The following is a 12,409-nucleotide window of genomic DNA, read 5'->3' on the forward strand; positions in this document are numbered from 1 at the left end:
TTTGGCATTTGTTTTTTTTCCCTCCCCTTATTTACCCTCATTTCTCCATGGTTGTTTTTAGAGCTCTGTCCATTTTTAATTTTCCATGTCCGTTGAACAAACATAGCAGCCCTCTGGGATGCCGACCTCAGAAATGTAATTATTCTGTTTATATCAGTTCATGATGCTGATGGAAGAAGAGTGGATTTGTAACCTAATAATAGAATGACAATAACAGAAACATTATTCTCGAAGTAAACACTGTAACAAACGGTGCTGTTTAGGGTTTTGATTAACTTGCTTGTTTTTGTTTACTCAGAAGATGAATTCTGTTGTTGCATTTCATGCTGAAAATCATTTATTGTTAGTGTAATATTTGCTTACATAAATTTCCGTACATAAAATGATTTTAAGGCTTTAATAAATATTGCACAAGGTAGAGTAATTTAATAAGTAACTGAAATGTATGATTTAATGTTATAATTAAACTTTAATAATATAATTTACTTCAGATATTAAAATACTCACATAAACACAGACCACTTGACGAATGGATTATAAATAGTAATGGCATTAGCGGTAATAATAATGTAGTAAGTAATAAATAATAGTAAACTTAGTAATTGTCCTTAATGATAATCATATTTATTCCATATTTCAAATAAACTTCATGAAAGAAATCATGATAATACCATGGTGCTTTTTTTGTTGTTGCACAATTTTGTTGTTTTAGTCCAATTTTATGATGATAATCCAGATATTTTTATGACTTTCTGGACTTACCTGTGTAAAGCAGTGAAAATAACTCACTAATGGCTTTTCCCAGAGCTCCCCACCTTCCTGAAGACACCCATGGATCTGACCATCCGCACCGGGACAGTCGCTAGGTTGGAGTGCGCTGCAGAGGGACACCCGACACCCCAGATCGCATGGCAAAAAGATGGCGGCATCAATTTCCCTGCTGCCCGTGAAAGAAGGATGCATGTCATGCCAGACGATGACACTTTTTTCATTGCTAATGTGAAGGCGGAGGATATGGGCATCTATAGCTGCACAGCCAAAAACGAGGCGGGAAGCCTGTCGGCCAATGCCACTCTTACTGTGCTAGGTATAGTATTTTACAGTGATCTAATGCCAAAAGTTTTCTTCTCAATTATATTTAATAATCATTTATTTAATCATTAAAATCTGCTCTTTTTGACAGAAACCCCATCCTTTCAGCGCCCTCTAGAGGACCGTAATGTTGCCCGAGGTGAGACTGCTGTCCTCCAGTGCATAGCTCGTGGTAGCCCCACCCCCCGCCTCAACTGGACCAAAGACGACGCCCCGTTAATACTGACGGAACGTCACTTCTTCGCTGCAGCCAATCAGCTCCTCATAATCGTTGATGCTGGTCCTGCTGATGCAGGGAAATACACATGCATTATGTCCAACACGCTGGGCACAGAGCGTGGTCATATCTACCTCAGCGTCTTGCCCTCGGCCAACTGTGACCCGGTGACCAGCGTATACGGTCAGGATGGATGGACAACGGTTGGCATTGTTGTGATGGTGGTCGTTTGCTGCGTTGTTGGCACCTCGCTTGTGTGGGTCATCGTCATTTACCACATGAGGAGAAAGAGTGAAGACTACAGCATAACAAATACAGGTCAGTGGACAATTTAAACATTTAAAACTAAAAATAGTATAAACATTAAAAAAAAATTCTCATTTTTGTTTTGAAGATGTCTTATGATGTCCAGTTGCAAAAAAGAATGCCTAGTAGGGTTTCTGTGATTATGAAATTTTGGTTGGCTAATTATTAGCAGAGATAATTAAATTAACAATTTGATAGTCTGTTTTGTTCATGTTAGTACGCATAAACATGACTTGTTTTAAAAACAATGTTTAACAAAAATTGCATACACTTAATAAAATATAATATACTTTTGTTTAAATATATTCATTAAATATAACATACTATTTACTTAAATGTTGTAAATATTTTAATATTTAGAATAAATGTGTCTCTTTTTGATCTGCTTTAAATTAGTTTAAGGTTTAAGTAGTCTTTCACATATTTTGAACCCAGATTGTTTGATTTAGTATAGTATATTATCTCAAATAATCACAGTCAGAATATAATAAATGCAACAGCTGTACCGTGCTATTGAAATAGGCATTATAACAGTTTGTAACAATCTTACAAATGTATGCACAAAAAAGTTTAATGTTTAAATCTTTCTGTTGGGTGTGTTCCAGATGAGATGAACCTACCAGCAGACATTCCCAGTTACCTCTCGTCTCAGGGTACGCTGTCAGAGCCTCAGGAGGGATACAGTAACTCAGAGAACGGAAGCCACCAGCAGCTCATGCCCTCTCATGCTAACGGTTATGTCCACAAAGGCACTGATGGTAATATCATGCTGTGCTCCTCTAGCAAGAGTTTATTTCTTCATAAAGGCTGTAAAATAAAATATTAAATTTGACAACTCATTTAGTGTCTAGACGAGTCATTATAATGGATGCCCGTTGTGATGTGTTTCAACAGGAGTATGTTACGGTGAAGTGAGCAGTGATGTTGATCCAGACGCTAATGGAATGCTGGGTAGTCATGTGGGCTCTTTCTTTGCTGGACGTAGCAGCTTCCACCGGAGTGAATCCAGAGAGGGACAGGCAAATGTCCCCAATGGTAACATTACATTTTGAATTCATACATTTTTATTATTTATTTGCTTAAAAAGGAATTTTCTGTCATCATTCATGTCATTACATAGTTTGCCTCACCGGTCACCATCCTGACTCCTGTTTGTCTTTTTAGGGGGAGCTGGCCCTCTAGTCATCTGCTCAGACTGCTACGACAACGCCAATATCTACTCACGCACGCGTGAGTACTGTCCATACGCCTACCTGACAGAGGACGACCCACTTGTGGCTCAGATCTCTCGGGACGGACACCAGAGCGGCCATCAAGAGCGGGATCAGCGCACCGAGCACACGGACACGGCACTGGAGAGTTTTATTAGCCAGCAGAACGCCTCTATGTTTCTCACCAACCATGAACCACGACTACCGGCGTCACAACGCTATAGCACTGGTGAGATGAACACCTTACATATATAAATGACATTTAGAAATGCACCTTATTTCAGTCTAATATCCTTTTACCTAGCAAACCATATTCTTCCATGTTTGGAGCTGAGCTACTGCATGTGCCTATTTTCACAAACTCTATTTTTCTTGTCTCAGATGTCCCGGGCAGGTCATTTTGGGATGGGGAGGAAACCAACTCTTCCATCCTTCCCCAGGCCTCAGTGACTGTACATAAGCCCCCGATGGGTGTGTCCGCAGGGGACAGCCGAGAGGAGAGGAGGGGGGCACTGGAGGAAGGCTCATACAGGACTAACTCACAGGAAAGCGCCTCTGCGCCCACATAAACCCCAGTCAGCCCTGTCTTCCCCAAACATCACCACCTTGTCCTTCAGTCGCCTCCCAGTGCTCTCAGCCCACTACCTCCTTTGAGAAGCCTCATTATCTGCCAAATGAAACGCCTCTCTCTTCAATGTTTACACTGCCTCTCCTGTCCCTCCCCACCATGTTCCTTTGTTAGCCCAATTGGATGTGCATTTTGCGGAAAACTCTTTGAAACAGGAGAGAGATGTCCTGCTTTCACTATTCCTCAATTGTCCAGTCTGGTTTGGGCCCTGAATGTAAAATTTCCAAGAGCTCCACTAGTCCCACCGTAACCTGTGACGTACAAATTATGCCATATTAGGTTTTCCGGCCTACTTAAGAGCGTTGAGCCTTTTTGCGTATGCCAAAGCTTGACCCAGACTCGCCTATAACTTGCTTTTGCTCTGGTACAGAACCTGTACGAACAGTGACTGTGAAGATTGGACTGCCAAAATAGGGCAGTGATGTTCTCTGAGTGACATCAGAGGGTCAATCACCTGTGCTGCATTTCTCATTCCTATTGGCAAGTGGTACTGACTGATGACCAATAATGTGTTAACAGAGTAGAAGACTCTGTTGTTTCCACTGTTATAGTACGATGGATTTACTGTTATTTGTCATTAATAATGCATTTTTTTTGTATTGCTTCTCACAAACCCAAACATTCTTCAATTTCTCTCTGTGTTTTCTTTAGGCACTATAATAGACAGGAAGAAAGACCGGATATATTGCACCTTTGACAATCTGCCCAGTACAGCCTTATGCAATCGTAATTTGCAAACTCGTTTTTATTTTTTATGCTGCTTTCCCATATTATGCTTTCGCCTTTCGCTACAGAACTTTAAGGGTTAACAATTTGATTGGTCTACCCCCACTATGTGCATTCTTGCAGGTGCACACTGAATGGAATTGCAATATTTTTGTTTGAGCACCAATGGTGTGAGTTTGGAGGCGGGGCTACATTTTGTCTGACCAATAGCAGACTGGGGGTAGCCATAGTGATGTGAAAATCTGCCTGTGTGCTGTTAACAAATGCATTGCTATACATAAGTTTGAGCTCGCCCGGTCTCACCCGTCCAGTACATGCTGCATTTGACATTTTTTGTTACATCTGGATCAAACTAATCTCGTCTTGCCTTTGAGTACTTGTGAAGCTCAGATAGGCTTTCAGGTCATCTTCTCAGTTTAAGGTTTAAAAACAATTGTGAAAGTTAGGAGGTTTTTTTGGCCTTGGGACCGCTGGATTTTGACTTTCTTGCCTGTAAACATTGTCTTAAGAGAGGTGGGCTGTGTCTCGCTGCCCTCTTGTTCTACAGACACCTTTTAAGGAAACTTTCAAGGCACTAACATCACGTCTAATGAATTTGTTCAAGATCAAGTGAGCTTCAGAGATATATAGGGAATATTTAATGACCACAATTCTTACGTCTTGGAAAAAATTCTTATGCTGAAAAGCATGCACAGGATTGTTGGATTTCAAAATGAACCAAATGATCTAGATTTAGGTATCTTGATTTGAACATGCATCGATCTCTTCCTGTCTCCAGAACAGCATTTTTCAGGTTTCGGATATTAGCCACAACCTTGCTTTAAAGGTGCACTCACGTTTACCTTTGTATGGCGAAATTCTTTGGGCAAAATGCAGTCATCTCAATAGAAATCTGCGCGATATGGATTTTTGTGAGAGGTGAAACATGTCCCCATGTGGATTTTGCATCAGATTTGAGTTTGTTGAACTTAGAACACACAATTCATGCTTCGACCAATGTAAAGGTCACATTTACGGGTGCTATTACCTATTTTCACATTGATTTAATCAGTCTGCACTTGAATGCTTGATGACCCAAACCATCTGTATGGATCCCTGATTACATCTTAACCATTCATTTCGCAGTACAACTGACATTTTGCACTTTTTGAGCGTACAAAAGCTGGATCTTTCACTGCGGCAGAGATGTGGTCACTGTCCTCTCCTGTCTTCTTTTAATGGAAATGATTTCTTATCAACCACTTTCCAACTGCGATAACTACCCCTTCATTTGCATATTAATTTGTTGCTTTTTGCACAATCTCTTGCCTTGCAGTTTGCTATACAATTACACTAATCAGGAGACATTGATGCCACATGATGCAGATGACTCCCCACTGCGTCAGTTTCCCTCACTGAAAGGAAAGAAGTGTGTGTCATCAGAGGCTTCCAGCAACGTTTAAAACCTCTACATTTTTCGAATTACTGTTGATGCTTGCTTGGCCTCTTACTGTGGTCTCTCTTGGTTCAGCTTGTGGGAGATTAATGCAAAACAGTTTGGTTTAAATGTAATTTAAGAGGACATCAGTTTTATTTTACTCCAAATTATACAGGACTTTGTTGGGATCTTTAAAAAAATGAACAAGTATGATTTCACTCACAGTTCTGTTCAATTTACACCAAAGAAAATCCACACAGATCAAACATTCCTGCCTTCCGCAAACCAAAGTTTAGCTTCAGTGCTTAGACAATATTTAAATGCTGCTTTATAAATGTTTTGTCCATTTTTTTGTGTATTTTTTTTTGTATACTGTACCTGTACATTCTGTAAAGCATGTATAAAGAACATTGTTTCAGAAAATTCTGACATTTAGCTGACATTTAAACAATAAAATGAATTCACATGCACTACGAGTGAAGATAGCCATGTTATTCAAATAAACTGTTATTAGTGAAGCTAGCTAAGAAGCATTATTACTATTGCTCATATTCAACCCTATAAAGCCTATAGTGTATAATATTTAATACGCAAATTTCTAAGGCCTCTAAATTATCAACATTATGAAAACTTTGCTGAACAATGTACACAATCTACTACATGCCTTCCGTCGTCTGATTGATATGGATAGTTTATGCTTTATTAGCAAAGAAAAAAATCATTATAGCCTATTGTTAGTTGATTATTTGTACATAACTGTTTAAGAAATCATTTTACACAGGCTTTACAAGCTATCTGAATTTCATACTATGGTCATATGCACCAAGTTGCATATTTTTGCTCAGTTTGGACCTCCTTGATCGTGAGCTCCATCTTCTCATATATCATACTATATAGCCATAAAAGCCTGATGTATCAAATATAATATAATAATTATATATATATATATATAAAAGAAAATTCAGATTTTTTCTAAAGGTAAAAAAAAAAATTACACTATTATTTCATATGTCAGGAGTTACAGGGTTCATATCAAATTTGATGAGGTTGAGATTGATTCTACAGTTTGATCTCCTAACATTATGTGTTCCAAGGAGATAAATGATAACTTTTTGTTTTTTGGATGAGTTATTTTCAATTGATCCCTTTTATATGATACCTAATAATATTGCTCTGTGGAGGGGAAAAGGGTATTGTTATTGTAAGTGTTTTGTGTTAGCGCTGTGACGCAGCTCACTTACAGTGTTGAGGTCTCGAAGTGTGTCTGAATTATGCTAATATAGTGAACTGCAGAACTTTTCTGGAAGTTTTCGCTGAGTTTAAAACGCCGACCACTTTGAATTCCTCTTAATACTTGAACTGACAATTTCCATTCCCATCCTCCAAGAGATGTTCAGAGAGAGAAATTATAGTTGTGAGATCAAAGTACATACCTCCGCCTCCTACTAACCCTCTTTACTCGGCTTTATCAATAATTCATTCAAACACTACTTGCTTTGGATTATTACACTAGTCGAATGGGGACGTGCTGTGTCCTCTACACGCACCGTCCTGCACCGCTCAAGAAAAACCTCAGGCTATTGCCTTCGTTTAGACCTCAGCTTAGACTAGACTTCCTTTAGGTGTTGGATGGATAACTTGGTTTAAATGGCTTTTTCGGGTTTGCACAACCAGTAGAGAACTAATAAACTAGTTTATTTGCGTCCAGAGCATTGCCTCTTGCAGCGTAATCCCTTCTCGCTCTGATGACGCTCTGATTTACTGGCGCGAGGGCGGGACAACTTGTCACTCACATGAGATCGACCAATAGCAAACCACAACCATCCAATTAATTCACGATGCACAAAATCAAGTCCCGCCCTACATTTTTCCTTGTTCGAGAAGCCCATTCACTTGGATATATACATCACAATAGATAACAAAAGACTAAAACACAACACAGTGCATAGCGTAATTTTAAATACTACACCTGTGAAAATTTTAGTAATTGGGCCCTATACTTTTACTTAGAGTGCAGAATAATCTATTTAAATATATTTTAGAATACAAAATTACTCTTTTTAATATTGTGTCAGCATCAATGCCTTTTAAAGAGTATTAGTCTTTCAATTGTCTTTGGTTGCTGGATCTCCAGCACATGCCAAATAGACTTTTATTATGCTTTTATTGTGTTTTTCGACCTTTTCTAAAGCTTGAAAAAAAGCTCCTGTCTCCATTCAACTGAATCAACACTAAACGGACCTCAGCTGAACAATGACAGTTTTCTTTTTAGAACTGCTTTACAGTCTAGATGAACTCTGCTCGCACCATTAAAGATTTTTTTCCAACATTCTATATTGTATAGAGCGCTAAATAAATAAAGGTGACTCGACTTAATTGTAACTGCATGGAAAAGCGACTGGAAAATTGTTCATAATTTCTCCTTTTGTATTTCAGAAGAAAACAACATGAGGGTGAGTAAATGATGACAGCGTTTGCATTTTTGGGTGAACTATCCTTTTAAGGACCAAATGTGTGTAAACGTTTGAGTAGGATTTTTTGAGCAAATGCAGTTATTATTTTGTCTTGTGGTAGTTATTTGTTCTGCCAAATAGAAAGAAAAAAACATCTTAAAGGTTCTGCATTTGGTAGGCTATATGTTATTTGAGCACAACTGCATATATGAGTGGATTGGTCTATATAAATAGGCTTAGCTCAGATCTTGAATCTACCTAACACACTGAAATTAGTTTTATGCCTGGTCTTGTGCTATAGCATAATTAACCATGCCTACACACTTCCTGCTGTGTTTCCTGTGTCTGATCTCAATACTCATGGGAAATACAAGTGTGCTGCGTTTTGAAGTGGGAATCCAATTGGATCCTTTACAAACTCGAGAAAGCACTGTTTTGATTTGTCTTGACTTGTCTGTAATTAATAAGGGAACTGAGCGCATGAATAATGTGTCATAATATATTTGTCTTGAGCCATGACAGATTGAATGAAGCGACTCAAGTGCAGTTACAACAACATACCATAAGGTGGCAGCTTTGAGTCTTACGCTACACTACCGGACTGTGCTATTAAAATAATTGACCCTATAATTTGATTACAAGATGAAATATTCACTGATTACTTGTGATATCATTACCTAGGCTTAAGTTACTGATTAAATTACTTTAGAAGATTAATATGAGAGAAAGAAAAGAGGCAAGCACTGACATTACATTTACTACTTTATCATATCTGGGATGGGAGCTAATTCTGAAATGTTCTACATTTATGTAGGCTATTTGGCAGACACTTTTATCCAAAGTGACTTATTGCATTCAAAGTATACATTTGATTAGTTCATGCATTCCCTGGAAATCGAACCCATGACCTTGCGTTGCTAGCACCATGTTTGATTGTTTGCGCTGAAAGAATCTTAGATAATGTTCATCTTATAACCTATTATCTAAAAAGAAGTACAATATACTTTAAAAAAAAAGAAAAAAAGAAAGAAGGTATTTTGGGAGATTTGTAGTATAATACCTTGTTTTTTTGACTTTTGGGATTCTTTGCAGATTAGAGCAAATTAAAGTGTCTATGTTTTCTTTCATTAATGAAAGCAGACTTGTATCATTTTGTTTGTAGCAAAAAGCATGGGTGTTTTTCTTCTCATTTGTGAGCAGGAATTGCAAGGAAAGCACGATTGTGTGTTGCTTAGTGACATGCAAAAACTAGAACTAGAACTATTTGCATTGGTGGAAAGGAAATACTGGCAATTTTTTTTAGAAATATAAGTTACTCAATATTAATTAAATAATTATTGCACATTACTTTAGCAGCTTTTACTTACGTTATGTTATTAATTGCGTTTAACATTTCAGAGCAGGACAACTGAGGCAAAATTGATCGTATCTAGAGTAGCCTATTTAATTATAGTGATTTGCTGATTTCTACCTCAGAAAACCCCTCACTGTGATAAAATCGCTGCAAAACAGCCACTGGCTTATTATACACACACACACACACACACACACACACACACATATATATATATATATATATATACACATATCTATATCGCTGTTTTGCAGTGATTTTATCACAGTAAGGGGTTTTCTGGTTTATATTGAGGTAAAATCAGCAAATCACTATAATTAAATAGATACGATCAATTTTGTGTGTATGTATGTATGTATGTATGTAGGCTATGTATGTATGTATATATATATTATATAAACTGTGCCAATGGAAATATTAGGCTACATAGGCTACGTTTTGCATAATTTTAGCCTAACAATTGCTTATGGCTGCTGCTAAGTAGCTAGAGAAACTTGCCGGTTTTATAATTGGTTCATTTGGATCTTCATTAACTAAATGTAAATCAGTTAAGCTCAGTTTTCATAAACCTCCACCCGAGAGCTATCCAGTCACAGGCCGCACTGGCTGTGAGCGCGCAAACACACGCGCGCGCGCTTCATTTGACAAATAGAAGCTGAGCGCAACAGTAGCCGCCGTGACTGGAGATCTGAGAGATCAACCGCCGCGTATGACAGCATCGCAGCGACCATTTGAGGCGATAAACACACATTCGACGGGTTATTTCTCTAGTAAGCTATTCATCAAGGGCTCATAGTGTGTGTAAAGCTGATGGTTCGGTCACAAGCAGGGAATGAAGAAGCGTCAGACGCATCTACTCACTGACTGGGAATCGCGTTTCGAAGACTAACCTGAGCTTCGGCCGAATCTCCAAGACTGCCGCTTCGCTGGCTCTTTATACCCGCGAGACACTATTTTGCCTCTAATTCCCTTTATAGACACGCGTTTTTATTACGCTGTTACTGACAGACACGTTTATCAGTGTTTCAGTCTAGTGCGCTTGAAGATGTGCATGTAAAACCTGAGTGAACTTAACAGGTAAACAGTTTTACTTCATTCTTCTATCGATTGTTGTTTACTTTTGATATTATTTTGCATAATGTAGCTATAGTATCCTCGCGCATTCGTAAAGGACGTTTTGATGATTTGATCAAATGTTGTCTTGAACTAATAATGGTAGATGAGGCTTATGGAGTTATCACGGGCTGGATGGCGTTTCACATCCGCGCGCTGTCATCCCCACACCGGGTAAAGTGAACGACACACCGGGAAGAAAGGCTTCAAAACCTGTTAACGTGGAACTGCACTGAAACTTCAAGGATAAAGGATGTCTAAAACACTGAAGAGGAAGAAACACTGGTCCACTAAAGTGCAGGAGTGCGCCGTGTCGTGGGGAAGCGTTGGGGAGTTCGGTGATGTTGTGGAGATCCTTGGAGGCGCCGAGCACGGGGAGTTCCCGTTCCTCGGTCAGATGAACTTGGACGTGCTGGTGTGTCACGTCGGGAGACTACCGTACTACGGGGATGTGTTATTGGAAGTGAACGGGACACCTGTCAGTGGGCTGACGAACCGAGACACGCACGCGGTGATGCGCCACTTTCGGGAGCCGATTCGAATTAAGACTGTCAAACCAGGTAAACTGAGAGAACTTGTTTTTGCTGTTGTTATTGTTGAAAGTCAATGTTGCCAAACAATAACTGTTGCCAGGGGAGTTGTGGCTCGCAGCGCAACCTTGTCGTCAATTTTTACATTTAAAGGGACACTTCATCCAAAAAATAAATGTTTATAATTTGTACACACCATCATTTGCAGACGCACAAGATTTTCTTTCTTTTGTGGAACGCGAAAGGTGATTAGTTTGTTTATTGATTTATTTTTATGTATGCAGAATGTTCACGCTTTTCTCCATTCAATCCATACAATTAAGTGGATGGGGACTGGGGCTATAGCGATAACCGTGCAGTGACATGCGCAGGTAGCGTGAACCGAGCTTTGCGAGCTTTTGAAAATTTGTGTAACACTTTACAATAAAGTTCCATTTGTTAACATTTGTTAAGAACATTGGGTAGGATTAAGGGATGTAGAATAATTGTCATGCAGAATAAGGCATTAATATGTGCTTTAAGTACTAATAAACAACCAATATCCCAGTAATATACATGCTAATAAGCAACTAGTTAATAGTGAGAATTGGACCCTAAAGTGTTTTCATTAATTTTATATTGAACAATCACTAATCCTTTATTAAAAGCAAAAGTTGTACTCGTTAATATTATTTAATTAACCTGAGCTAATATGAAATAACAATGAACCGTTGTATTTTTAATAACTTAAACAAACATACATTAACTAACGTTAACTAGAACCTTATTGTAAACTTTTATTAACTCATAGGGGAGACCGGGGACAGTTGCAACACTTTTTGCATTTCTCTCAATTACTCAGAGACTATTTGGACTAGACCAACCAAATTTGTATATATTAAACTTGCATCTGTCTGCTAATTACCCATACCATTTAAAGATGATTATATATGACATATCGTTCACAGTATTTATTTGAATGGAAGAAGTCAGATGTTGCAACTGACCCCGACCCAGGGGACAGTTGCAACACAACCCAGGGACAGTTGCAACATGTTAAAAATACCTTAAATTTCATTAATTAACTTAAGCTTTTTGTCTCAATGAGCAAAGAATTCTGAAAATATTAACTGTTTTAGGCCTACTATAATATTATAGTATTATTTATTTCAATAATATTATTGTAGCCTATTATTTATTTATTTAGTCATATTTTTCAAATAACAGTTATTGAGTTTTGTTTGTTCATGTGTAGAACATAGGCCTACACAGATTCAGTGTGCAGGTGTTACAGATGCTATTCAATCTCTGCATATTTCAGTGTCAGACAGGAAGAATTTAACAATTTACAATGCAACAAACTTTTATTAAACATGCAATTTA

At 38.2% G+C, this 12,409-nt stretch overlaps 2 protein-coding genes across 2 annotated transcripts in view; both read left to right on the forward strand.

Annotated features, from left to right (window-relative positions):
- Positions 1–6,067, forward strand: part of lrig2 (leucine-rich repeats and immunoglobulin-like domains 2) — a 16,651-nt gene extending 10,584 nt beyond the window's left edge. The window contains exons 13-18 of the mRNA XM_084127722.1: positions 806–1,087; positions 1,184–1,627; positions 2,221–2,373; positions 2,510–2,650; positions 2,780–3,055; positions 3,208–6,067. Of these exons, the coding sequence (XP_083983848.1) occupies positions 806–1,087; positions 1,184–1,627; positions 2,221–2,373; positions 2,510–2,650; positions 2,780–3,055; positions 3,208–3,395 (1,484 nt within the window). The 3' untranslated portion in view covers positions 3,396–6,067. The remainder of the gene's footprint in view (positions 1–805; positions 1,088–1,183; positions 1,628–2,220; positions 2,374–2,509; positions 2,651–2,779; positions 3,056–3,207) is intronic.
- A 3,994-nt stretch (positions 6,068–10,061) lies between these two features.
- The window catches only part of magi3b (membrane associated guanylate kinase, WW and PDZ domain containing 3b), a 124,932-nt gene continuing 122,584 nt past the window's right edge, over positions 10,062–12,409 (forward strand). The window contains exon 1 of the mRNA XM_084127721.1: positions 10,062–11,077. Coding sequence (XP_083983847.1) covers positions 10,771–11,077 — 307 coding nt within the window. The 5' untranslated portion in view covers positions 10,062–10,770. The remainder of the gene's footprint in view (positions 11,078–12,409) is intronic.

This window comes from Abramis brama (genome assembly GCF_963993115.1).
Source record: "Abramis brama genome assembly, chromosome: 11".
Lineage (NCBI taxonomy): Eukaryota > Metazoa > Chordata > Actinopteri > Cypriniformes > Leuciscidae > Abramis > Abramis brama.